At 41.5% G+C, this 27,052-nt stretch overlaps 1 protein-coding gene across 6 annotated transcripts; it reads right to left on the bottom strand.

Annotated features, from left to right (window-relative positions):
• Positions 1-4,416: 4,416 nt before the first annotated feature.
• On the bottom strand, positions 4,417-26,799 carry LOC116224613 (hepatic lectin-like). 6 transcript variants are annotated; one of them, XR_006152974.1, is made up of 9 exons: positions 26,624-26,790; positions 25,307-25,410; positions 21,763-21,813; positions 18,301-18,432; positions 17,930-17,953; positions 17,218-17,301; positions 16,104-16,248; positions 4,984-5,084; positions 4,664-4,804 (listed from the first exon to the last, which is right to left on the bottom strand). XR_006152974.1 is itself a non-coding variant. In XM_042710561.1 (8 exons), exons 2-8 carry the CDS (start codon positions 25,368-25,370, stop codon positions 4,663-4,665), a joined length of 642 nt encoding a protein of 213 aa, XP_042566495.1. In that variant the 5' UTR covers positions 25,371-25,410; positions 26,609-26,798; the 3' UTR covers positions 4,417-4,662. The 6 variants fall into 6 exon arrangements, 5 of the variants coding, with proteins under 5 accessions (XP_042566495.1, XP_042566494.1, XP_042566496.1 ...); XM_042710561.1 differs by lacking the exon at positions 4,984-5,084 and having other exon boundaries at positions 4,417-4,804; positions 26,609-26,798; XM_042710560.1 differs by lacking the exon at positions 4,984-5,084 and having other exon boundaries at positions 4,417-4,804; positions 26,624-26,797.
• Between the last annotated feature and the right edge of the window lie 253 nt (positions 26,800-27,052).

The following is a 27,052-nucleotide window of genomic DNA, read 5'->3' on the forward strand; positions in this document are numbered from 1 at the left end:
TGAACCGTAGCGGCATGAGTGCTTTGTTTAACACACGTAGATCTAATATAGGCCGATAATTCCCGTCTCTTTTGGGTACAAGGAAGTAACGGCTGTAGAAGCCTGCATTCCTTTCCTTGAGAGGAACTCTGCTTATGGCCTTTTTTCTGAGCAGGGAGATAATTTCTTCCCGTAGGAAGTGAGACTGTTCTCGCTGTATCACAGACTGTATTACTCTGCTGAAAGGCGGAGGGGAACGGGCGAATTGCAATACGTAACCCTTTGAGACCGTCTTTAGCACCCATGGTGACACTGCGCATGCGCGCCAACTTTCTGCACAACCAGGGAGGTTGTGCTCTGAGTTGAATTTGTCGGGGACTAACCCGCTCATGGTCAATGAGTCTAAGCCTAGATCTACACCCACTCCGCCTAGGGAGGGGGACGAGATCTGGGGCTGCCCCCTCATGTTTTCGAAAAAAAATTGGGGGTGCGATTACACTGTGTGCATGGCGGGGGGAGTTGCACAAGCATGCCTGGGCACTGCGCCATCTGGGACAGGAGTTAGGACATATGATTGTGGTGCTTGTGAAAACCTGCTTACCGTGCTGGACATGATTTCCACATGTGAGCGACGGGCTGATTTCTTTGGAGGCGGTGTGGGCTCCACCGCTCCCCCCTGTGTGACGAGTGGCTGACTGTCACGGTCAGGGAGCCTGAGGTCTCCCTCTGCCTCGCCCGCGGCGAGCGGAGTGCTGCCGCGGAGCCTGGGCTGCGCCCTGGGCAAAGGCGCGCAGCTGGTTGTTGTGCTGCAGGCTGCGCTGGAGGGCGGAAGGGATGTCTCTGCCAGCCTCGCCCGGTGGATACCTTTGCTGGAGGCGCTGGCGAGCGGAACCCGCTTCTCTTCCGGCCCGGTGCGGGTGTGGTGTGTCCTGAGGAGGACGTCTCACCCGTGCCACTAGAGCGAGGCATCCAAGCCTGGAATACCTCTCTGCTCTTCTGCTGTTCTTCGAACTTGGCAGCCATTGTGACCACTGCCTCCCCGAAGGCACCCTGGACAGAGACCGGGGCGTCGAGGAGTGGTGCTTTTTCTCTGTCTGACAGCTTAGCCAGTGATAGCCACAGAGACCTCTGGGTAGCCACCGCGGCACCCATCACCCTCCCCAGTGCCTGTGCCGTGCACCGAGTTAGTCTGATTGACAGAAGGGGATGCTGGAGGGAACTGACGTGGCGGGGCCAGCGTAGAACTCCCCGTCCAGCAGCGAGGACCGCACACTGGGAGGGGGAGGGAGAGGGAGCCCGAGGCAGCTGGCTGCTCTCAGCGCAACCTCGTGGAGCTGCTGGCCCAGGAGCCGAGACGAGGTAGGAGGTGTCTCCACCCGCAACCTGACGTCATGGCTCGTCTGCATTGTTTCCGCGATTGAGCCGTGCTCATCGGAGAAGTCTAGCAGACTATCATCATCCAGGCTGATGTCCAGCTCGAGCGCATCGTGGGGGATGTGCTGGACACCGCTTGGTTGAAGCTCCTCAGCCTCGCTGCCCGCAGCCCCAGGGCTGACAGGCGGCGGAGACGGGGAGAGACCCGGGAGCGGCGCTGCCGTCGCAGGGCGACTGCTCACGCTCACCAAGTCCAAGGCTGAAGACGCACTCATTCCTACGGGGGCGTCAGGCAGGTAGGCAGGTCACGCACCGACGGTGGCGGTCGCCCTTGGGACGGACGTGACCGCAGTCGGGGTAGTGTCTGGCCATCTTTTATCAATCTGAAAGTAGAGAAGAATGTTAAAACACAAGCACACTATCTGCAACGAACACGTTGTTAGCAAGCTAGCAGGCTAGTCAGAGACTTAGCCAGCCAGGCAGCAAGGATAGCAGCAACTACTTTCAAAATGCGCTGAGCTAGTGAGGGTTAAGGAACCCGATAACTCACCAACCCGTAGAGAGCGAAAAGCACACAAAACTCTTTTGACTGTGGTAGAGCGTTTGAGATATACTCAGAGATGTTCTCTCCGTCTTGCGAAGTTTCAAAAGAGGAAGATCTGAGGGCGCGTAATGATATTATAGAGCTCCTGGAAGGCGGGGCCAGGAGCGCGCGCTGACAGATCTCGCGGCCTTTCAGGCGTGAATAAATAAATGCTTCGATTTGTAGCCATGACTTGACGTCATGTACCATTGTGTTATATCGCAGTGAACTGCGATAAGGAACTGGTTTATCTGGGCTGGCGTGTGTGGAAGCATATGTGTAACCAGCATAGAGTTCCCCTTCCCACTACTAGTGGCTTAACATAAATGTATTATTATTGGTTTTACGTGACAAGAGGATGTAACATTGAATAAAGTGTGGTTAATATGTGTGCGGTCAATACAAGGCTTGGTTTTATGAAATTACATAAACAGCTGTACTGCGTTTTATATATGTGCAGTAGATAGTCAGCAAAATACGGTATTTCTCTCTCTATCACTCTCTCTTAAATTTCCTCTACATACAAACACTGGGTTACTTACATTTTTGTGGCTTTTGACCTGCTGTTCTTTTTAACCTCCTTAGGAACTAACAGTTGGACAACTGTCACCATCGGTACACTTACTGTAATGATTCATCAGTTCAGGAAACAGGGGCCATAATTCATAGGAACTCATAATTTACATATGCAATAAACACACCATATTGTCCATGCAACCAAACGTCTTCAAAATCGTTTGTTAATACTAAATAGAATGTGTGCATAGTTCCAAGTATAATCCCTGAAATCCCAGAAACAGTTGTAGTAAATATTGTAGAATTTCCCTGTATTTCACCTGTATTCTCCAACCTTGAAATGGGTTATAACTGTCATTCAAAAATGAAAAGGACAAAAACAAGATGACTTGAAATGTCTCAATACCTTCCTGTTCATTTGATGGATTAAATACTGTCTTTGCTGAAGTATATGTGGGGGTCTGAATTATTTGGCTGTGAGCTGAATTAGATGGTGGTTTCACCTCAACACCGCCCCCTACTGATGAATCTGAACATTCTTGTACGGGCATATGTGCTTATGTGGGCAAGTATAAGTGTACAACTGACAGAGAGGTTTTCACAAAGGTGTTACCAAGAGGGCGCCTTGGACCATACCAGAGCAGGAGAAGCTAAAGCAGTAAAGGACGGCGGCTTGGGTCCTTATAGACAGGTTAGTAAGAGCTTGGGTCCTTATAGACAGGTCAGTAAGAGCTTGTGTCCTCATAGACAGGTCAGTAACAGTTTGTGCACCAACCATGGGAATATATTTACATTCATTTAAACCAACACTCATGAGGCTCAGAATAGAAAGACATTCATTCAAACCAACACTCATAAGCCTTAGAATACAATTTCTTATTCTGATTGAATAGATTATTTATTCTTGGTACAACCTTAATAACCAGCTAGTTGGTCTGAACCGATTTTTACTGATATATAGCAAGGATCAAAATCAAAAGAAGATTCATAGCCTTTTAATAAACTGTCTAAATATGTCACTTAAAGCGGCTTAGAATAGTTGTAGAACAGGTATTCCTACCTGCAAACTTTACTTCACCAACAAACAAACTGGACCAACAGTTTCATCTTATAGCTTCACAAGACAGAGAGATCCGTCTGAACCTGATGGAGGCATAAGGCTTTGGAAAATGTCTCTGCCTTGTGGAAACACAAGATGGTGACTTTTGAGGGTTGTAGTAGGATACTTTGGACGCATGTTGACGTTGTATGTTCTGAGAAATCGTCTCATTTTTCTAAATAAAAATGTCTAACTCACACAAGGATCTCATCCTTTCCATGTCATTTTTAGTCTTCACTTCACAACAAGGAACCTGTTTTAAAGAAATAATGAGATATTTACAGTTTATAAAGGATGAATGTGTCTGTAGTTGTAGTGGGCCATTTTCATCATTTCAGTCTGATTATGGAAAGTACTCTAAAACTGGGAACTTGTGTTGTATCAATAATGATATACTCTGTAGGTATCACTGATTGAAGTGCACTCATTGCTCTCAAACAACATTCCACTTTAGAACAGGGGTCCTGCCTCCCAGTCACCACTAGCAGCCTGGGTGAGTACCATTACCATTACTGTCTCCCAGTCACCACTAGCAGCCTGGGTGAGGACCATTACCATTACTGTCTCCCAGTCACCACTAGCAGCCTGGGTGAGTACCATTACCATTACTTGGACCTGCTGTGCCTTTGCATTGAGCAATGAAACACTGTTTGTCATGTAGAGATACTTATTCTACAATTAATCTGTCCCTCCAGGTAACATATTCAGTCTTAGCTGGCTACAAGCTTTCGATTTTTGTTCTTAAAATATATCATATATATCAGTAAGATTAGGTTGAGACTAATTACTTGGTTATTAAGGATGTACCAAGAATATATTACATATTCAGTGAGAATAAGAAAGTGGCTAACACAGGCCTAATAAATGATGTTTAATGACTTTATTTGGCACTTATACAGACACATAGTAGTTATGTGTGAATGGTTAACATATGCACCACCTAAACTAAAGTGTTTCCCTAGTTTTATGTCCAGAAATCAGATCAAACGCAATTAATGAAAAATCCATACCCCACTCAGACACCCCTAAAGAATTTCTTCTAAACAATGTTTCCGAGCGTAAATGAATTTGAGTCGGTTAATAATTTGATGTTGTGGTAATGTTAGTTAAATTACCAGGCTCTACAGCATATAGTCTCACAGATTCTGTTCATCGGGTAACCACATGATACGTCATTCCACTCTCCTGTAGTCACGACACAGTGTTCTTCTCCAACTGCACCAAAGTTGTTTGGTTCGCCACGTTTCCAAAACCTGGAAGAAGAGCAGAGTCCAGAAAGCACATAAACATAATAAATGGTGCTCATAATCTGTCAAATTAAACCATACCAGGTATCAAATTTCAGCTCATTACTCGTTTTTTCAATGAAATTGCGTTAAATGTGAATTGTATTGAGCAGAAACAAAGGTAAATATGTTTGGGTTGTACCAACTTTGGGTCTGTGAGGGGTGTGTTATCCACCCAGCGCCATTTGCCCTCTTCCTGAGCATCAGTTAAACCAATCCAGTTATCAGTCTTGGTCTTCAGGAAATCCTAATGTAAGAAATATCACTCTCATGATCTTGATAAGCAATATAATGATGACTACTGCAATAACCCTTACACCATGCTGATTTCAATCACCTTAGTCTTTAAAGCTTTTCTACTCTCTTAGTTCAAAGTTTTGCTGCATTTTTTTAATTTGTAGATTGTGAATAAGACCGATCAATTAATCTTTCGGCATCTGAAGAATCTCAGTTTTCATTTCCAGCTAGAGTGGAGTATCCAATTACTATCATTTGAGAGGGTGTGAGGTTGAAATATCTGTAATACATTTATGTATGAAATGTATATGTCAACCAAAGCTAAGATGACCTTTATTGATCCCACACAAGGAAATGTGCTGAATACCTGATAGTCACAAATAGGTAGTTGCTTAGAATATTGATAAATATTCTTATTATTACATACCTGAGGTATATCCAGGACTGTAGACCATATTGCTTTTCAGTGTCACCACGTTATTTCTATTTAAATATTTTTTTTTATAATTCACATTTTTTTTATTTTGACACACAATGCAACATAACAATGACATATGTATCCATGTTTTCTACAAATACCATATCACACAAGGACATTGTTACAAAGCACAAACACAAAACAAAAAGAAAACAGACAATCACACAGACACAACACAGCAGCACAGCGATACAGATCACAATACCTCCTCCTCCCATGACACATACCATGATATACAATACATTAGGTCTATCTTAACATCATTCCTACTTATCCCCCATCCTTAATATATGTCAGGAAACTATCCCACATAGCAGAGAACTTTGACACAGAGTCTCCCACCTTGGCCAGCATTAGTTCATAAGAGGCTGTACTCGTCATGAGCTCAATCCAGTCCTTATAACATGGCGCACTTGTAATCTTACATTTCCTTAGAATAACTTTGGCTGCGTTAAGGGAGCCCGCGAGAGCTAGCCCCAACTGTGCCTTTGTAAGTCCGACTGTTAGCACCGTTTTGTCGCCAAGTAGGAATAAACGAGGTGAACTTGACAAGGGCTGCTCCAGCCACTCTTCCATAGTCCCACTCACTCGAGCCCAAAAAGGGGAGACCAGTGGACAGTCCCACATGAGATGCAGAAAAGTACCCATGGAGCTCTTACATTTCCAGCACTAGTTACTTTGAATTAAACCAAGCCTCTTAATGGAGTCCAGTAATATTCATGAATTATTTAATAGTGTATAAATTTGGTCTTTATATCTCTCACTGGCCAACCCATGTTATGCACAATATTCTCCCAAACCTCTTGTTCCATTTCAATGCCTAAATCCTTTTGCCAAATAATCCTCAGATTTTCACTTTCACCATACAGAGCATTAGCAGCCATTTTATAGAAAACAGAAGATGACTGCACCATCTCGGTGACAAAGCATCTATATACCTAAATGGGAAGGTCAGCGACTTCTCAATTTCCAGCCACCCCAATGTCGAGTCCCTCTCCGACCAGTGTTCACACAATCTGACCAGTTCAAACGAGATATTATACAGCTCTATATTTGGCAAAGCCAGTCCACCTCTGTCCCTTGTAGTAAACAGCTTATTCAAACTGATCCTGGGTTTCTTCCCATCCCATAGGTAATCCCTAACTATATCATTGTATTGTTTGATCAACGATTCAGGAATAGTCAAAGGAATCATCATAGATATATAATTAACCTTTGAAGAGACCATCATTTTAACTGTATTTATTTTGCCCCATAGAGATACATTTATCATTTTCCACTTGGCAAAGTTGGTCTTGATATTTTGAAGGACTGGATCCATGTTAATTTGTACAAGCGTCTGGTTAATCTTATGCCCAGATATTTCATTCCTGATGGTATCCAAGTAAATGAAAATGCCCCAATATCTGCAATTGAACAACCAACAGAGACAGGCATTACTTCTGATTTTTGCCAGTTGATTTTGTAACCTGACATTTTTGAGAAATTCTCAATAATATCCATAACACCTGGAATAGAAGAAGCTGGATCTGACAGTATCAATAATATGTCATCTGCATACAGAAACATCTTATGCATTTGACCGCTGTCATGGAAAAAGGTGTCCGGCTGCGAAAAGGGGTCCGGGCGACATCACAATGGCTTTCGAACGACTCTTGAGTGACAGTTGCTATACCAACAATAGCAGTACGTAACCCGGACCCCTTTTGGCTATCAGTCAGTGAGTCTCAAGAGTCGCTCGAAAGCCATCAGCTACTTTTTAATCGCTTAATATTGTGCCTAAATGGACAATACGTAACCCAGACGCCTTTTGGCTATCAGTCAGTGAGTCTCAAGTCTTTCGAAAGACATCAGCTACTTTTTAGTCGCTTAAGATTGTTGCACAACGAGGGAATTGCTAATCGCTAACGAGATGCTAGTGGCTAACCCTATGTGCTTACTTACAGGAGACTGGCAGCCAATATTAAGCGACTAAAAAGCAGCTGATGGCTTTCGAACAACTCTTGAGACTATCTGACTGATAGCCAAAAAGTGTCCGGGTTACATAGTGTCCTTTTAGGCACAATAATAAGAGACTAAGCTGTAGTTTTAGCTACACCTGCCTTGCAGGTATCCTGTAGCAAATTTCAACAGGTTTCGCCGCTAGCATCTCGTTAGCGATTAGCAATTACTTCGTTGTGCTCTACAGTTAAAGGTGCTGCAAACAATTCCCTGTTTTGTGAAAATGTAATTGTGGGTGCCGTCAGATATGTCTAAATATCACAACACATTAAGGACTTTCTTAGAGCAACACAACAAAGGAATTGCTAATCGCTAACAAGATGCTAGCGCGAACCTGAAATTTGATTACTTTGATACTATAACTAACTAGCGAGTCAACAACTTTCCTAACACAGTCAAACATCAAGCACATAGTTGTTTTGCTTGGTTTATGGCAGGTCAAATACAGGCAAGCTGGTCTCAGGTAGAGAAGTATAATGGGAGATGCTCTGGGGTAAATTGCGTTATTGAGGTATTTAAAAAGTGTCCGGTGACGTAATGCAAGCGTTGGTATAGCAACTGTCACTCAAGAGTCGTTCGAAGCCAATATTACATCACCCGGACCCCTTTTGGCACCCAGACACCTTTTTCCATGACACCTCCCGCCATCACACCTTTAATACTTAAATCGTCTCTTATAGCAACTGCTAGTGGTTCTACAAACAAGGTAAACAGTAGGGGAGATAAAGGGTCACCCTGCCTAGTCCCCCGTCCTAAATGAAAGAAGGGAGACATGGTACCATTAGTGAGAACAGCTGCCCGTGGTGCAGAATACAGAACCTTTACCCATTTGATAAATCCTTCCCCAAAGCCAAAGGCCTGTAGAGTATATATCAAACACCCCCCACTCTACCCTATCAAATGCTTTCATGGCGTCAAGGGAAAAAGCAGCAATAGGAGCCTCCTTTTTGTGATTTATCCACATAGGATGTAATAGGCGTTCAAGGTTATCAGCAGATGATCTGCCTTTAATGAAACCAACCTGGTCCTCATTGATGATTTTTGGTAAAACTTTCTCAAGTCTCATTGCTAACACCTTAGACAATATCTTACAATCCACGTTTTCTAAGCAAATTGGCCTGTAGCTACTTGGTTCATATGGGTCCTTTTCTTTTTTCAGTAATATAGTTATTACTGCATCATTGAAAGTATGGGGCAGTAGCCCCACCTCCAGTGCTTCTATGTAAACCTTCGTTAGAATAGGTGCCAGCAGGTCAATGTTGACCGTATAGTACTCCGCTGGAAAGCCATCCATACCAGGCGACCGTCCAGATTTCATTGTCAAAATAGCTGCTCTAACCTCAGATTCATCTATAAGCGCATCTAACATGTTTACTTGTGTTTGGGACATCTCAGGAATATCTATTTTAGAAAAGAAATCTGCATATTTAGCTTGATCTACAGACATTTCTGATCTGTATAAATTCTCATAGAAATCCTTAGATATCCTATTAATTTCCACATTGTCCGTTACCACCTCCTCTTTATCATTATTGATGGCTGGAATTAAGAGGCTAGCATCCTTTTGCTTCAATTGTGTGGCTAACAGCTTGCCAGCTTTCTCTCCACTTTCATAAAAGTTGGTCTTTAACCTGAAAAGGGCATACTCTGCTTTCTTATTACAAATCTCATTAAGCTGATATTTCAAATTACAGACTTCTTTAAATCTATGTTCACTATAACATTGTGCCAATTCAGTTTCCTTACTCTTAATCTGAGATTCTAGATCTTTAATCTTTAAATTGGCCATTTTCTTCCTATAACTGGACTGCGAGATGAGATATCCCCTGATATATGCCTTTGAGGCTTCCCACACACTTTCAATCCTCTTTGTTGACCCCACATTCAGATCAAAAAAGTCCCTAAGGTAGATGTCCAAAGACGTCTTAAATGTGGGGTCCTGGAGAAGAGAGGCATTTAGTCTCCATCTGTTTCCAGTAGACCTACTTGACTTCAGCTTTACAACCAACTCTACTGGAGCATGGTCATGGTCAGCTATAGCTCCAATCTTACAATCAGCTACCATCTCAGTCGATTTTCTTGAAACTAGAAAATAGTCAATCCTTGAGTGTGATTCATGCACATGTGAAAAGAAGGTGTATTCTTTTTCTCTGGGATTGACCAACCTCCATATGTCTACCAGACCATGGTCCTTCATCATCAGCTGATAGCCAATCTATCTTTTGGCACTGTTTTATGATAAGTTGTTCAATCTAAATGAGCATCTTGTACCTGATTAAAGTCACCTCCTATAACTGTCTGAGCATCATCAAGTTCTCCCAAGGTCTTATTAACCATGTGAAAAAAGTTGCTATCATCTCTGTTACATTACAGATATTAGTCTTTACACCATCAATGGCAGCGTGAATACAAATCATCCTGCCCTCATCATTTTTTTTTCTGATTGAGCATCACTAAATGTAACCTCTTGTGCACCAGTATTGCCACTCCATTTTCTTACTACTGTACGAGTAATGCAATACCTGCCCTACCCAGTCTCGTTTGAGTTTATCTGCTTCTTTACCCTCCATATGAGTCTCCTGAATTAAAGCCATATCTGTTTGATGGGTTTTCAGATAGCTTAACCACTAATTTTTTACAGGATTCTGGGAACCATTGATATTCAATGTAATGATATTTATAACTTTAGCCATTAGGTAATGCTAACATCATTTAGATGCATGTGTAACCATACAAGAGGAGAATGCCCATCTGCTTTATGTGCTGTGCATGCTACATAAAACCTAATCCTACACTTAAACAAAACTTTTAAACACTTAAAACTTAAAACAACCCCCAAGACCCTCCACCCCAATCCCTCAAAACTTCCTTTTGCAAAGAAATATCCCCACCCACACATGGTCCATAAGGCACAACAACCAGATGCCTCCAGACTCTGCCCAACCCCCTATCTTGATATGTCACCCCTGCAGTAAACATTTGCAAAATACTACCACTCTTAATACAACTCAAATTTGGTCCAGACATTTTCATTGGCAAGCCATCACATTCTCATGTCAAAATGCTGCTGTTAGGCCTATAACCATACGAACACGAGCAGAAAAACAAATGAAAATAAGCTAAATGAAAACAAAATTGGGCTATATGTACTGACCCTCATACTCACATTGGTCTTTGTAGCCAAGGCTACTGTTGAGCACAACATATGCGCTCCCTTTAGACCAAAAAAGAAAATAGAATCCAAGACCCAAGTCCATGCCAGAAGTAAAATAAATCCCTGTTCTGTCATTTGTCTTCAGCTCAATATGCCATAGCATCAGCTTGCAAGGTTGTTAAGGTGCCACTGAACCGGGCCATCTCCTCCATCGCTTTCTCAAGTGCTGCCTGTAATTCAGCAAACCCAGGCGGTGTCATGGCAGTAACGGTTTTCGGCTCCTTTGGCTTGGTCTCAGCCCCACTTGAGTCCTTGACTCCACTCCCTGTGTTAGCATGGCTAACACCTTGCTTAGCAGCCCTCAGTTTCGAAGTTACACTCATAGTTATCTTGTTTTAACTTTTACTAAACTTTTAATTCACGAGTAGTAGTATTCCCGCATCTATTAAATACTATTAAACACTATTATGGGGTCAGTTGACGCATATACGTATTCTGATTAATTTTGGGGGTTTGTGCAGAGCAGCTTTTTCACACGTCCATCTCGTTCCGCGGTCTCAAGCGACTCCCCTTCTATTTAAATATTAACATATTTCATAGTTTTTGCATTATAATGGGTATTATAGTTCAGGTTAAAGTTTGTTTTTACGTAACCTTTGCTCAACACAAGCATTAGGTTATGTTGGCAATGAATGGTATTGAAGGAATTTTGGCATAGAAGTCATATGTTTAAAAAGAAGATTCAATCTGGCTAGGAACAAAATAGTTTTACTACTCATAAGCCATATTCCCTCATTATTCCTTACATGCATAAATCAATATACGAGTTCCCATTAAGGTGTAAAATATGTATCACTCATAATTATTACTGACCAAAACTGCAACACTTTCACTGCCTACGTCAGGGGAATAGTAGAAGGTTCTGACATGCAATATTATATTGGACACTGGTTCAAGCATTTCATTTATTAGTGAGAATATAAGAATGTCACTTCCATCATTGAATAGAAGGCCTCTCAAAAAGGACTTTGTCTTATCCAAATCGGTAACAGGGCAACATTTGCACTACGACTAGGCTCACTAAATTTACAGCATGAAGTCCAAGTTATTAGGAATGTTAGTCAGACTATTATACTTGGCTGGGACTTTTTGCAACAACATTTTGCTTTGCTAGATTTAGGCAGAGGTTTGTGCCACCTTCACAATCAAGATCTTCCTCTGCTGAGCACCACAGAAATGACACCAGACAGCTGCTCTGCCCATGTTACTGAATGCACCACCATATCTCCTCACTGTGAAATGCATTGTGCAGTGAAGATGATGCCTGTTGCTGCTCATCTCTGTACACCTACGGGATACAATGGTCTCTTGGAGCCATACCACACAGAACCTGGACGGGGTTGCAGTAGCACGCACCACTTGCAAGAGCTGAACAATGGTTTTTACAGTTGTGCGTGTCATGAACCCTACAAACACCCCCATATGCTCGTACAACCAGGTATACAGCTAGGACAGTTCACCCTGTAACGGACAATGAAATCAGTACAGCTGCTCCCACAGTTTGTCAGGTATCAGCCCCCCCACCAACATCTCCGCAGTCTTTGCCATTTGACGTGAAGTGTGGCAGTCTTACAGATTCTCAGTTTTCTGAACATAAATCCATGTAGGACCGAAGACAGTATGCCTATAAGGGAGACCGTATCTGTGAACTCTGTGTCAGTTCAAACACAGAGTGTCAGTTCTACGACTGCGTCACCAGAACGTACTGCATTGACTTTGTCAGTACAGCCTGTCGCGGCTGACCCTGTGCCCAGGGACCCACTCTGTTATGACATAGACAGAAACACCCTTCATGATGCCCAAAAGGAAGATCCTATCCTAAAAACCGTCAGTGAATGGGTCTTGAATGACTCTAGACCACCCTTTTCACATCTGAAGGGCGAGCGGTCTGAGCTGTGCCACTCCTGGAGAGAGTTTCCCAGACTTGTCATTGTGGATTCCATCTTGTGTCGTGGGGTCCGGCCCCCACCAGGTGACCCTGTATGTCAAGTGGTGGTCCCAAAAAGGTTGCAGAATGAAGTTTTTAAGATGTTATTGGCCCCATATGAGCACGGACATCACCCAGTGGTGTCTCCAGTGTACTGCTTGTGAGGCACGCAGGCCACCGATTCCACACCAGCAGGCCCCAATGCAAAACATAGTGACAAGTAGGCCTTTTGAGAAAATTGCTGCTGACGTCACTGAACTGCCACTCAGTCATAAAGGTAACCGGGTGAATGGGATGATCATCTACACCAGGTTGAGTTTGCATATAATACAAGTGTGCATTCATCAACTAATCATACGCCTTTCTTTCTGACTCATGGTAGAGAAGCTCGTTTGCCGGCAGACATCATCCTTGGGGACTTGCCAATGGCTACAAATGCTACACCTGGAACCCCTGGTGAATATGCCACGGCTGTGAGACACAGACTTTATTCTGCATTTAACATGGTAGCAGACAACATAGCTTTGGCAGGTGCTAAACAGAAGCATTACTATGACCGCCACATGAGGCACAATGCTTATGAAGCAGGTGACCTTGTGTGGGTCAATCTTCCTGCACTTGCTAGACAAAAGTTATCTCCTAGATGGACTGGATCTTTCAAAGTACTGCAACGCCTTGACTCAGGGGAAATTGGAGTGGATTACAACCTACAAGACCAACTGGACCCGAGGGCAAAGCCTAAGGTGGTTCACTATGATCGCTTAAAGCCCTACCGTTCACCATGGACTTGTAACTTGGCCCCCACTACTCCTGAGCACATCCAGGCTGAGCCCAATCAGGGTGTTGGCTCCCAGCTCACGGCCCTCTCAGCTTCACAGCCTTATGTCTATCGGAGCTGTGAGCTTGGGGCAAATGAGCCTGCATCTCCAACAATGGACAATGCCCCAGATCCTGTGGCAAACACCCCTGCCATTGAAGCACACACCCCTCAGGAACGGAGAACCAGATTAGGTCGCATCGTGCGCCCTCCCCAACGTTTTAGAGATGACACTTAAGGAATTTCACAACTGTTTTGTATGTTCACATATAGTATAGGCCTACAACATGTATTTTGTTCAGTTATACAGTTGAGTTTTGCCTAATTACCTGATTAGTTTTCTTTCAGAGCTTTATACTGTACCTGTCTTAAAGTGAATTGACTAACTTTCTGGATAAAGTGGAAATACCAGTAGATTGGGATGGTTATAGGTACACTGCGGTAGGGCCCAGCATGGATAGCGACAATATATGGCAGAATACAGTATAATTGCATTTTGTGGGATGTTTTTGTGTGTATGTGTTTTTTTCCCCCCACAGGCTCCACTTGTTACTCTTATGTCAGTAATGTTAATAATCGATGTTGATCAGCTAAAAACGAGGACGTTTTATTTTCTGAAGGGGGAAGTAGTGTAAGAACTGTAATACCCATAATGCTTTGCGGGTAATTGGATATATACTAGAAAGCAAGGAAAAGGAGTTATTCGTTGTGGCTGGAGTTTGAGTAAAAGTCTTCTCAGTTCGAACTCGTGTGTCCGTGATTCTTTATACGTCTACTACACCAAGAACCCTATTCCCGGAGAGATCAAGGTTTACACTAGATCAGGAAGAGGCAGTGGACTACGCGCTCGTCGGGGGGCGGTGCCTGCGTAAACATCAGTATCAGTGCGGAGGAGGATCCACTCCAGCATTGGGCTTGCTTGAATTCTGCAACCGACGTGACGTCCTCTGCGTGGTGACTGCCAGAAGTGCGTTGGATTATTTATTTTATTAATCTGGTCGGCTCGGACAGGCCTCTTCATCTGGCATGATGTGACCTCTTCATCTTGCATGTTTGTCTGTCTTGTCTGTTGGGCATCACGGACCCGGCTGCAACGTAGCGCTAAACAGGAGCACAGTGGGTGAGCTGACGAGGTGTAGTGACACAGTGTAACCTAAGTGTTTTAGACACTGGAGTGCAAACTATTTTTTATACTCTAATTTTAATGAGTGTATTACCGTGTGTGCTATGAATTTGGTGTGGGCTTTTGTAACATGTATTTATTCACCTTAATTAACTATTTAATAAATAAGAGAAATATATTTTTGTATTAACGTATTTACCTGCTGTCTGGGTCTGTCCTCCCCATCAGTGGGTCTCTGTCTGGCCTAAGTAGATCTATAGCGAGGGGTACTGTGATTGACTGTCTATGAGTTTTGGAAATTATTAATAATAAAAAGTTGACTGTCAAGCTTCCTGTGTTTTGTGAACCTGGGGGAGAATGCTGACCTGTAACTTCTCAAAGGGCCACGCCACTTACTCAGGAATTGCTGAATGACTTCTGAATGTTTTCCTACAAATTGTATGTAAATAATGTACTATTCGGTTGCTGGTGCTGTTGCTGATGTTATATCAGGTAAGGAAATAATCTTGAGTGGCCCTCGGAGACATGTATCTTTAACCTGGTGTTTAACACATGATGTAAATAATAATGTACATACAGTATATGCAATAGCCATCCTAGCATTCACACAAAGTGTCTGCACACTTGTCCTTCCCAAAAAAACCTTAAACAGCTTCAAATGATACAAAATGCAGCAGCCAGAATTCTTACAAAAAGAACTGACCACATAACCCCTATACTGAAATACCTGCACTGGCTCCCAGTAAGTTACAGGATTGACTTTAAAGCACTGCTGCTTGTTTTCAAGTCACTTAATGGGATAGGGCCAAAGTATCTATCTGACATGTTTCAGCAGTACGTACCACTCAGATCTCTCAGATCGCAGCATAAATTTCTATTAGTAAAACCCACTGTCCAAACTAAACAGGGTGAAGCAGCACTCAGCCACTATGCGGTTCACCTCTGGAACCAACTTCCAGAAGACATTAAAAACGCTCCAACTACTTTCAGTTTTAAATCTAGACTAAAGACCAAACTTTTCTCAGATGCCTTCTGCTAACTGGCCATGAACAGTTCCTTTGACGTATTATTGCTTACTGTAGTAGACTAGTGATTGTTATTATTCTTTTTATGCTTTTATTTCCTATATTTTACTATTTTTATGCCTTAATGTTCTCATGCTTTTTTTTCTATAATTTACTGTTTTTATGATCATGCACTGACCTTTTGCTTTTTTTTATGTGAAGCTCATTGTTGTGCATGTATGTGAAGCACATTGAATTACCACGGTGTATGAATTGTGCTATATAAATAAAATTGCCTTGCCTTGCCTTGCCTTGTAAACAGTTGCTACTCTCAGCTATGTTTGAGATATAGGACAGGGGGCTACTGCACAAAATAATGAGTTCACCAGCCACTACTGATTATAGTTTAGTACATTAGAGTCAGATAGTAGAGCATGAAATATTTTTAAGGAATTAATGTCGTACCATTTCTTGTTGACTGGTAATGATGACCAGGTGTCCTCCATAGTCACACAGGCATCTCTACTCTCAGTCCAGGTCTTCTTATCAGTGGAGAAGTGGTAACATGATCCATCGAAGTACTCCCAGTCATCCGCACACTTCTTCACTCCTTTATAAGGAATGCAATTAATAATGATCACCAAAACTGACATTTGGTTTGTCATGATTTGTTGACATACTGTTTGTATATACTGCTCATTTGACCGAAACAAAGACAGATATTACCACAGTCATACTGATAAGTAGTCCCCTTGTTACACGGTCAAAACCTGATATGGACAGACCTGTTGCTTTTTCAGTGCTTTTGTGCACCTGAAGGAAGACAAAGTCTGGGAACCTACAGTCCATCACAGATGTGTGGAAATCTCACCTTGTAGTTCAGTCTTCAGTTCTGTGATTTTGTTCAGTTCAGTTCAGTTTTTGTGAAATGAAATCAACACTAGACTATGCAATTAAAAGATGTCATTAAAAGATGTCCAGAATAAATTAATAGGTTTGCCTTCTGCTGTATGACAAAGCCCAATTCTTTACTTTTTAAGTTTTGTTTCTCCCCCGAGAAGATTATTATCATCTTGGATAAAGAAATAGTCCAGTGATGTCATGCTTAATCAGAGTTGAAGGACTTAGTAAACAATGCATTACCAAAGCATTTTCCTCCGTTTTTGTTGTGTTATTTTTAAGAAAAACTAGTCAATCACCACTGAGTGTCATACTGCTCTGACTGTGAGAGAGGAAAAAATATCATGTCCAATGGAGTGTGGGGTAATCTAATGAGGTGCACCTGAGAGGTGGCTTTAAGTGTGGAGAGGTAAGGGAATGGTGGGGTGTTGGGGACGAGTGTGTGGTGCTGGAGGGGTTTTATCTAAAAATATGTTGATTCTGTTGACACATAAAAATCACAGTTACACACTAAGAGTTTGGGTGAGAGTAGGGTTAGCTTCAAGTTAATTATAGTTTAGTAGACAGTTAGTTGACTTGTAGGTGAGAGTTCGAGCTAGTACTTGATATTTGACTGACTTTTTGTACGGCTTTCCATATTCAATCTTGATTAAATATCTCCAGATGTGTGACTTTTTACCTGTAAGGTCAGCCCCCAAAGTCCTTGTCATGGCAGTGGCATTATCATACTCCTCCTGCAGCATTCCCAACTTCTGGCTGATGTCTTGTGTAAGCAAATAAAAAAAATGGTGACAGATATCCATATTAAATGTAAACATCCCTTTCAAATAAGAATCCATGTTCCATATTTCTATTGAAATACAGTGCTTGTGCATTTCTCACTACCTGACATATTAGCTTGCAAAGCCAGAGTAGCATTGGTGTGTTCCACTGTTCTTTAACACATGTTGGAAAGTAAAGAACATGTGACAGGTCTTCTATAGTTAAGGATAAATGTCCTAAATATGCAAACATGTTACTTGGACAACACGGTCATACAAACATAAATGTTCCTGGTTAGTGGATTACTTGGTAAAATAGACTATTCAAATAATGTGTTAGAGTTACATGAAAAAGAGGTGTAATGGGTAATGTAGTCTTTACCAGATAGGACTGGATTTTCATACAGTAAATTAAACACATTGTTGAGTTACTGCGGTCGTTACTCAGACAGAGAAAGTATTCCAAATGAGAGTCTCTCTGTCTTAACTTGACTATTTACTCCTAAATTCTCATTCATACAAACAGTTTCACTCATTCATTGTCAGATTGACTTATTCTGTGATGGTATATCGCTGTCTTTCATCCTCTCACACCATGACTCACTCACTCACTCACTCATGCTAACACACCTGCATTCTCCACCTTCATGAAAGCTGTAAAGAGAATAAGGGTGCTATTATTTTGTTATGTTCATCACAGTAATCATTATTGTGAGAAATGTTGTTATTGTGATCTACGTCTATATAATGAATTACGTTTTCATTTTTCAATCTATTAATTTAAATATTTCAGAACAAGACAAATACATGTTTTTATCCTATCATTTTCAGAATTACACATCACAGAAATACTAACATGGTATATGATTGTAATGGTTGTATATTGTTGACACCTTTTGTAGATTTTCTAGCCTAGAATGGACTATAAAATACACACTTTCTTGCTTGCTAGCACACTAATGAACATGGTGTGCCCTCACTTTTTAAAAACACACACTCACAAAGCACTTGAAAAGCCACAAGAAAAGATCCAAGGATGACAGAGAGGACGGCCAGGATGGTTAACTTCAGTTTCAGGAGACCCATCTCATCCACGATTACCTGGCAACAATTTGCTTCCTTAGAACTCTGAGCTGGGGAAGAATAAAGACCTATTAAATTAGTCTGCACGTGTCGTCGTCCCCCCCCCCTCCCCCTACCGTAAAGTTGTCTCCCCCAACAATCATTGTAAACACAAATAAATAATTTTGAATAATATAGTAATATTAAATAAAAGCACGACAACACAAGCGGTGCTAATTATAAACATAAAACAATGTGTTTTTTAACTGTTGACAAATCATGATCCCCCCTATTCCTCAAAGTGGTTTGGTTCACATGCTGTTTCCAACGGGCGGGGCTACCGGCAGCTCCGTGTTTCAGTCAATCAGCCCAGTACATATTGTGAGGAAACCAACCACACCAGTAAAACCTCTACAAGTAAAAGCCAGTAAATCATTTTTCACACCACTTGTTCAACAAGCACAAGCTTGTAACATGAAAAGTGACATTTCTCCTGCTTTGTCCAAAAGCTCAAACTTGAGCTTGTTAACAAACATTAGCTAGTATCTTAACCAGCGTGCTGATTAAAAAGAGGCTGATTTTGTACAAAGCACACACACTCCTCTTTTTCCTCCTCTCTGTCTCCTCCTCTCTCCCCTGTCACTGCCGCTATGCTGCACGATATTTAAAGAAGTTGACAGACATTGGACCTCATTCTCGAACGCAGTTACTCCACTTACGAAGTTCCCGGGACAATTCTGGCATTCATGAAAGTTTTCTCATCTGGGATTCGTTCTTAACTTTGAACAGAATTTAAGAATGTTAAATAGCAGTCGGCCAGATTGGAGGGCGCCTGTTAAAACGCCTGCCTCCACCAGCTGCATCCAGCTGGGCATCCCACTGTGCAGGCCATGCACGGGACCTGGGGTCCATAGAGAAGTCATCCTATCATTTGATCCCAGAGTTCCGTGGGGCTCGTGCACAGTGAAAATTTACGGACCTTTTGGTCACCCCAAGCCGGTTTCAAGGCTCTCCCTCATCTCCCCTATATAAGCCTGACCCACCGCTGGCCAGTTGTGGGTCAAGAGAAGCTGGAGAGGACGAGTCTAAGATCAAGAACATTCACGTTCGTTCTTGCAGTGCGTCTGAGAATGTGAGTGTTTGTATACAGTATATGTGTGATTTAGCGATTTAGTCTGTTAATATTAGTGTAGATAATATCTGTTAGTCATTTAGTATAGTAATCATTCACTGTCTTGTTGTATTTCACTCCGCTACTGCTACTTCAACGAGTTAATGTTAATAACGGAGATAATGGAATGTTCACCGTTACGCGGCACGGTATTAAAGAGCATATCCATATTCATGTCATAGCCGTCATATTCAGCGTGTGTGTAATATAGTCATGCTTGTTGTACATCATTGTTATTATCTGTATGTCTTGTTATTCATGTCATTCCATAGAAACCGCGGAGTCTATCAGTCAATTGACGGTCTTCAGTATCATCCAGTTGGATACAAGTCCCCTACAAGGATAATTGTATTCACGGATGCATGAGTGATAGAAGTCGTTTACACCGATAATTCTATCATTCAGGTGCGTTTCTACATTAGGGGCAGGTGGGACACTGCCCCACCAGATCCAGATGAAGCTGTTGTGCAGAAAGCTCAATACATTCGTACTTCACGGCAAAATATATATATATATTTTTTTTTTATGCAAAGTAGCGTGAATATGTGTGTGAATAAACTTGACTCTCAAGCATTACAGTCTTGTTTTGGAGTAATTTGATTTGTGTGTTTTTCTGTCTGTGTGCTTGCTCTGTGAAATGCTGCTCTCCGCTGTCCCTCCCTTTCCGGTGGGGCAACGGCCCACGCTGCCCCACCGTTACCATGGAAACACCAATGAGCGTGAACCACACAGGCCAAAGTTAACATTGAGCGGTGGGGCACTTTCAGATGTGCCCCACGAAATCTGCCTGGCAACTAGACTGGAATAATGCGAAAACCGCGAGACCTGTACCCTGTGACTAAGAAAAAAAAACATACGGTCAGATCAAAATCAGACAGATCAATGCCAGTAACGTTACTGCTAGTTAGCTATCGCTAGCTTTCGAGTATTTTGGAAGTGTTTTAATTCAGCCTACAATGAATAATGTAGACTAGTTGTTGAGGGTGCAATTTAGTACATTGTCTTTAGAAGATAAATTAGAAATTAAACGTTTGGGGCCACACAAAAGGATTAAGACATTCACAAGAAACACGATGGGACAGCAGAGACTGTTCATGGACTGGTGGATTTTAACAGCAAAGTCATCGAGAGGTTTGCTCAAGCAAATTTAAGTGATCCTATTTAAGTGATCTGCATTGGTGATTCAAACCTGTATTGTTTTGGAGCTGATGGATGTATCAATGCAATCTGCAAGGACATCGTCTTTTTACAAAGTTAGCAGCATGTTTTGTTGCGGTTAATTGTTTAAGTTGTGCCTTTCGCTTCATATTGTATGCCACACGTGTGCCACAAGCTTAATAAATTAGTCAAGTTATTTGAGCTATCTGTCTAATATTTTTACTTTGTTGCAATAATTTTACTTTAATGCTGTATTATAGGCAACATCTTTGTGTTGTGCTGAGTGCTGAAGCATGTTCAAAATGCAGACCATGACTATAACTTACTGGTCTGCTTATAATAATCAGCTACCTCTAGTTTTTTGACGGTGACATGAAGTCATACAAAAGTGCCCCACCAGAAATTTCAGGCTAAAATCGCCACTGCTATCATTCATTACACGGTCATCATTCAGTTCATGTTCACCATCCCTTCATGTCTTGAGTGTGTGTGTGCAATAAACCCCGTCATCATTGGAACTTTGGCATCCATGCTTGTTCTTACCGGACAGTCTGTGGCGATTGTCACCTAGTCATTCAGTAATCAGCATACCGTCCTTTTGGGTTTCATTCAATTCAATACCCCCTATTTTATAGTGCCCATGTTCTTAAGGGATGAATTTGTGAGCAATTTTTTCATGTCCCCCCCCCAGGAATTACTCTCTGAAATTTTGCAGTTTATTGTCCCCCCCAATAATGAAATGGGATCTCCGCCCCTGAGCACAGCTGGCATAGATAGAAACGTGCTAGCATGCATTTTCACAGGGTGGTCTACATAGCGGAACTGCATAGCGCATAGCCTGGGCAGCTAGCCAGAACAATAGTTGTGTTTATCTGTCCTTCACATGACCATATACCTAAAGATGATACTAAAGGTAGTTGTTTATAAAAGCATACAAGTGTTAAATTCTTGCATAGTGTTGTTTTAAAGAGTTTATGTTATTAAACATCGAGCTGACATCTCTGCCTGAAGCCTTGAAACCTGGCACTGGTGAAAAAACAACAAATCAACTCTAAAACTATGTGGAACTAACCATTCCCTTTTGCCTGATCTTCACCGGACATCTTTATTGACGTGTTTGTACCTGTAGAGGGCAGCAGAGAGAGGGGTGATTCAGAGTTGACAACAGTATGAGATAGAGAAGTATAAAACAGTAAGAATAAATAATAAAATAGGACATACAATAATTAATAACAAAATAAAACTGAATTATTATGTTCAATGTCCACCCTTTAAAATCTGCGTCCTGTGTTACGTATAACTGTACAGGTTTCTTTAAGAGCCACATGAAATTCAGGCAGTTTACCATCAGGGCTGATACATGACCCCTTAGGTTGTATTCAAACTTTTTCCAAAGTACACATTGTAGGATTTCACCTTCAAAATATCTGATGTGCCGTCATTCAACCGTCCTGAAATTTGGCCACAATAATGTAGAGACCACAGACTTTTGAAGCTGCCAACTTGATCAAGTCTAGCCCAAAGCACCACCACCAGGTGGCCCTTCAAAACAGAGCCGTGTTCATTCATGAACAAATATAGGGAGCATTTTTTAGGCAATAATTAAATTGTAGGCCATCTTTACAAAGCCATAGCTTAGTGTGCCCTCAGTCAAAATAGCTGTGATTTGGTCTTGTTTGTGCTATGATCATCTAGGTGGCTTTTAGCTTTGTCAATCCTTAAATGTTGATTATCTAGTGCATACTTGCCCCTCAAGAACAGAAAAACAGCACTAATGTATGAACAACTTGATAAATCACTTAAGGCTGACTATCATAACAATATTATAGTTATCTGCTTGGACCTCAACAACACTTCACTGTTCTGGGGGCTTTTTTACCTTTATTGCTATCAGAGAGTATAGAGCACATGTGTCAACCTCAAGGCCCGCGGGCCAGATCCGGTCCGCCAAGCGAAGGCTCCTCTGAATGTTGCAAAAAGTTCCATTGATTTGAATGGGGCACGGAGACATTTTATTTGGCCCGCCAAATAATATCTAATCTATCAGAGTTGGCCTTCCGCGGCCGCCGGTATGTGTCATGCACCACTAATACTGCAAGTCCCACAATGCACTTTCACCATGTTGGTAGCCTACGTCAATTTAGGCCCACAAGCGCGAGCCCTTGCACCACTGTATGCAACCTCATCACATGAAGTCAAAGTTTAGCTTGCGGCCTGTCTCTTTCCTCCCAAAAAATAGCCAAACGAAAGGTAGACTTTGAAAACAGGGGTTTTCAAGAGAGGTGGGAGGCAGAATATACAGTATGTTTACCGATGTAAAGGGAAAACCTGTTTGTCTTGTGTGCAGAGCCGATACGGCTGTACTGAAAGAATATAATTTAAGACGGCACTATGAAACGAAACATAAAGACAAGTACAAACATCTGGACATGAAACAGAAGCTCCAGAAGGTAGAGGAGTTGAAAAGAAGGCTGGAGTCACAGCAGACTGGGTTCGTAAAAGTGAAATCACAAAGTGAGGCTGCTGTCAAGACAAGCTTTTTGTAGTACTGGAGATCGCTAAAAAAAGCCTGACACTTTACCGAGGGAGAATTTGTCAAGAACTGCATGATAACAGTTTGCAACATCGTGTGGCCTGATAAAAGGCTCGCATTTTTAAATGTGAGCCTGAGCAGAAACACAGTTGCTGATTGTGTATGTGACCTTGCCACCGATCTACAACAACAGCTGATGGGAAGGGGAAAATATGTCATTGCATACTCCCTTGCTTTTGATGAGAGCAGCAACACATCTAATACTGCCCAGCTGTCAATTTTCATCCGTGCAGTGGACTCGATTCTGTGCGATATAGAGGAACTTTGGGCATTTAAATCAATGCACAACTACAGGGAAAGATCTCCAAATGGTATCCAAATGTGTAAATGAAATGGGGCTGCCTTGGGACAAACTTGTGGGACTGACCAGAGATGGAGCGCCTGCGATATGCAGAAAAGAGAGGCATAATAAATGAATGACACTGATGTTTATTTTATTTTGAAATTGTAGCTTTAGGCTGCTTGTCCCAGATTCAATTGGCCTATGTTAAACTTAAGTTCATGTTTACATATGAAAACGTTTATTTTTTTATTTAAAAAAAAAAAATATATTGAATATGTCCGGCCCTCGAATTGGACGCAGTTTTTAATTTTGGCCGTCTGTGTATTTGAATTTGATACCCCTGGTCAAGAGAGACAGAACATCAATGCAAGAGAGATTGGACGTAAAATCAGGAAACTACTGAGGTCAGAATCACTCCCAGGTCGCCATGGTAACTTAGACCTGTACATGGTGTGGGATGCTACTGCTTGTGCCACAGCTCCCACACACTCCACAGTTTTTAGAAGATCTAAACACCAGTAGATTCAGCCTGCGTAAACTTCTATGTTACTATCTCCACAGTTTCACTGTGACACATAGAGTTACTGCGCTCACAGCCCCTACTACACACGCAAAGTTTCGGGAAGATTGAATGAAGGCACGAAGATATTTGAAGGTAAAATCCTGAATTTCCATTTTCTTCTCAATTACTTTCGAGCCAAATGACACTTACATTTTTTCAGAAAGGTTGAAAAAATAAAAGTGTTTGGCACTTTGGAAAAAAAGTTTGAATGAAATCCAAAGGGGTCTTGTATCAGGCCCTACTGCCTGAATGTTACATAAAGTGCCTCTTAATATGCAATCATTTCACTTTCCACTAACGTTACAACTTTAAATAGCTTCATCTTTCATCACTGCTTTTGATGTCAGGTGTTATGGGTTACCATGATTGCACAGGCTCATATCCAGCTGATGTCCTTACAAGATTATCTGAAGTAAGAGTCAATCAAAATTACTCTTCTCTGCTGAAGTGATGACTAACTTGTACATTAGTAACTTCAGGTGCACTTGTAAGAATGTCAAAGTATAAGCACCTAGTCATGTCAACACATTTTTAGTTTTTTTGTTTACAGTGTAAACATACACCAAACACGACACACGCACTGAGAAACATTGGCATGAAGGCTGACTAGACCAGAAGAGGAGGACATGACTGGTAACATTACACCATCTGGTGATGTGGACAAATGACCATGGACTGAACTACAGAGAAGTGCTAGTCCCATAGATCACCACATATATTGAAATGTAATCCACATCTCTATCGAGTAGCAATGCAGACTAAGACTGTCTGCCCATTAGTGTCTTTCCTGTTGGTATTGTGAGAGCTGAACCCACTGTGTAGGGTTGTGAAATATAAATAATGGCATATTTTGGTTTTTAGAAAAGTATACATGTTTCAACACATGACGCAGTCCAAATGAGCAGAACTAATGCAGTTGTCAAAAAGCTATTAATGTCAAAGGGAAGAATAAGAAGTAGTTTGCCGCTCAAGTAAAATAACAACTAATTAGTATAACCATTGAATGAAAAAACAATGAACTAAACAGAGACACAAACAAACACATACATAAGATTGTGAGGTTGGTTCAGTATGGTTTACAAACAATATGATGTGCAACATATAAAAATCAACATCCTACACAATCATTCAAAACATTGAATGTACATAAAGTTAAAGCTCACTCAGTTTTCAGTTACCTGTGGTAGAGTCCTCTGGTGTGTCCTTTGGCATTACATCTGAGCAGATTTTGTCTTCTGACATCCTTGTGACCTCTTAGTTTCAGTCAAGTATTGATCGGGAGCTATGAGACAGAAGTATGTCACATGTCAGTCTCTTTAACTTAGGAAGTTCAGCTGTCAAACGGTTATTTGCATTTGTGTGAGAGTTCCCCTACATGTCCTCTTTCATACACACACAGTGGGAAACTTGAGCATGAAGTCTGACTAGACCAGAAGAGGAGGACAGGACTGGTAATAACTAGTGCTGTCAGTTAAACGCGTTATTAACGGCATTAACGCAAACCCATTTTAACACCGTTATTTTTTTTATCGCGAGATTAACGCAAGATTTTTTAATTTTTTAATTTTTTTAGATTAACGTTCTTTTTGGCCTCAAGCTGCGCAGTAGGCTAAGGTTACGGTTTGAGTGAATGGTGAGCGCGATACGGCGAAATGGATGATAAAAAGCTTCTGAATGGAAAGTCTACTTTTAAAAGTTGTGTTGTGCAAAAGAAGCGAGCTTCACTGTTGTCTGAAAATGTCAACAGGCAGCTGGCTGAAAGCAAATAAGTAGTAGGCTTACCTTTTATTGGTAACCTAACTGTTATGGTTCATTGTTTCTGATATAAGAGGCCTGACTGCTATGTTCCCAGCAAACTTGAAAAAAAGAAAATATTAAGCCATGGTTTAACTGCACTATAGGCTGAGTCCTTGTTTACCTGAAATGTGCACTTTATAATTTTATTTTGTACCGCCCTGTTTGGCAATGTTGGTTTTCAATAAAATAAAACATTTGCATAAAGCAAGCCAATCCACTTTTCCATGTTGATAAGGGCATTACAATAAAAATAAAATGATGGAAAAAATAAATAAATGAAGAGACATTTAGAATAGATACAAATTTGCGATTAAATATTTTAATCGTTTGACAGCACTAGTAATAACATTACACCATCTGGTGATGTGGAACAAATGACCATGGACTGAACCAACGAGAAGTGCTAGTCCCTTAGATCACCACATATATTGAAATTTAATCCAAATCTCTATCAAGTTGCAATGCAGACTAAGACCGTCTATAGTAGAAGTATTTTGCCGTTTAAGTAAAATAAGAACAAATAACAATAAATCAACTGAACAAAGCCACAAACAAACAAATACAATTCCTAGGTAGGTTCAGTATAGGTTACAAACAATATATTGTGCAATATGTAAAAATCTATTGCTCAACATCCTACACAACCATTTGAAAGACTGAATGTACATAAAGTTAAAGCTCACTTGCTTTTCAGTTACCTGTGGTAGAGTCCTTTGATGTGTCTGTTTTTGTTAAATTCAAGTAGATTTTGTCTTCTGACTTGTGACCTCTAAGATTCAGTCAAGAGGTGATTGTGAGCTATAAGACAGACGTCTGTTTCCTGAAGTTTAGCTGTCAAACTTTTTGTCAAAGATTTGTGTGGGAGTTCCCCTACAAGTCGCCTGTCACACCCTCACAGGAAGTGGGCACTATTCTCGCCCAGCCTGTCGGATATACACCAGCACACAGACATTCTCTCTCTCTCTCTCTCTCTCTCTCTCACGCTCTCTCACTCACATACACACACATGCTTACACAGACCTACAAGGCCTGTTTAATACACACCAGCAAACACACATTCTCTCTCTCTCTCTCTCTCACATACACACATGCTTACACAGACGTGTATACAGGCACTTCTCTCAAGT

The sequence above is a fragment of the Clupea harengus genome, chromosome 18, assembly GCF_900700415.2.
Source record: "Clupea harengus chromosome 18, Ch_v2.0.2, whole genome shotgun sequence".
Classification (NCBI taxonomy): Eukaryota; Metazoa; Chordata; class Actinopteri; order Clupeiformes; family Clupeidae; genus Clupea; species Clupea harengus.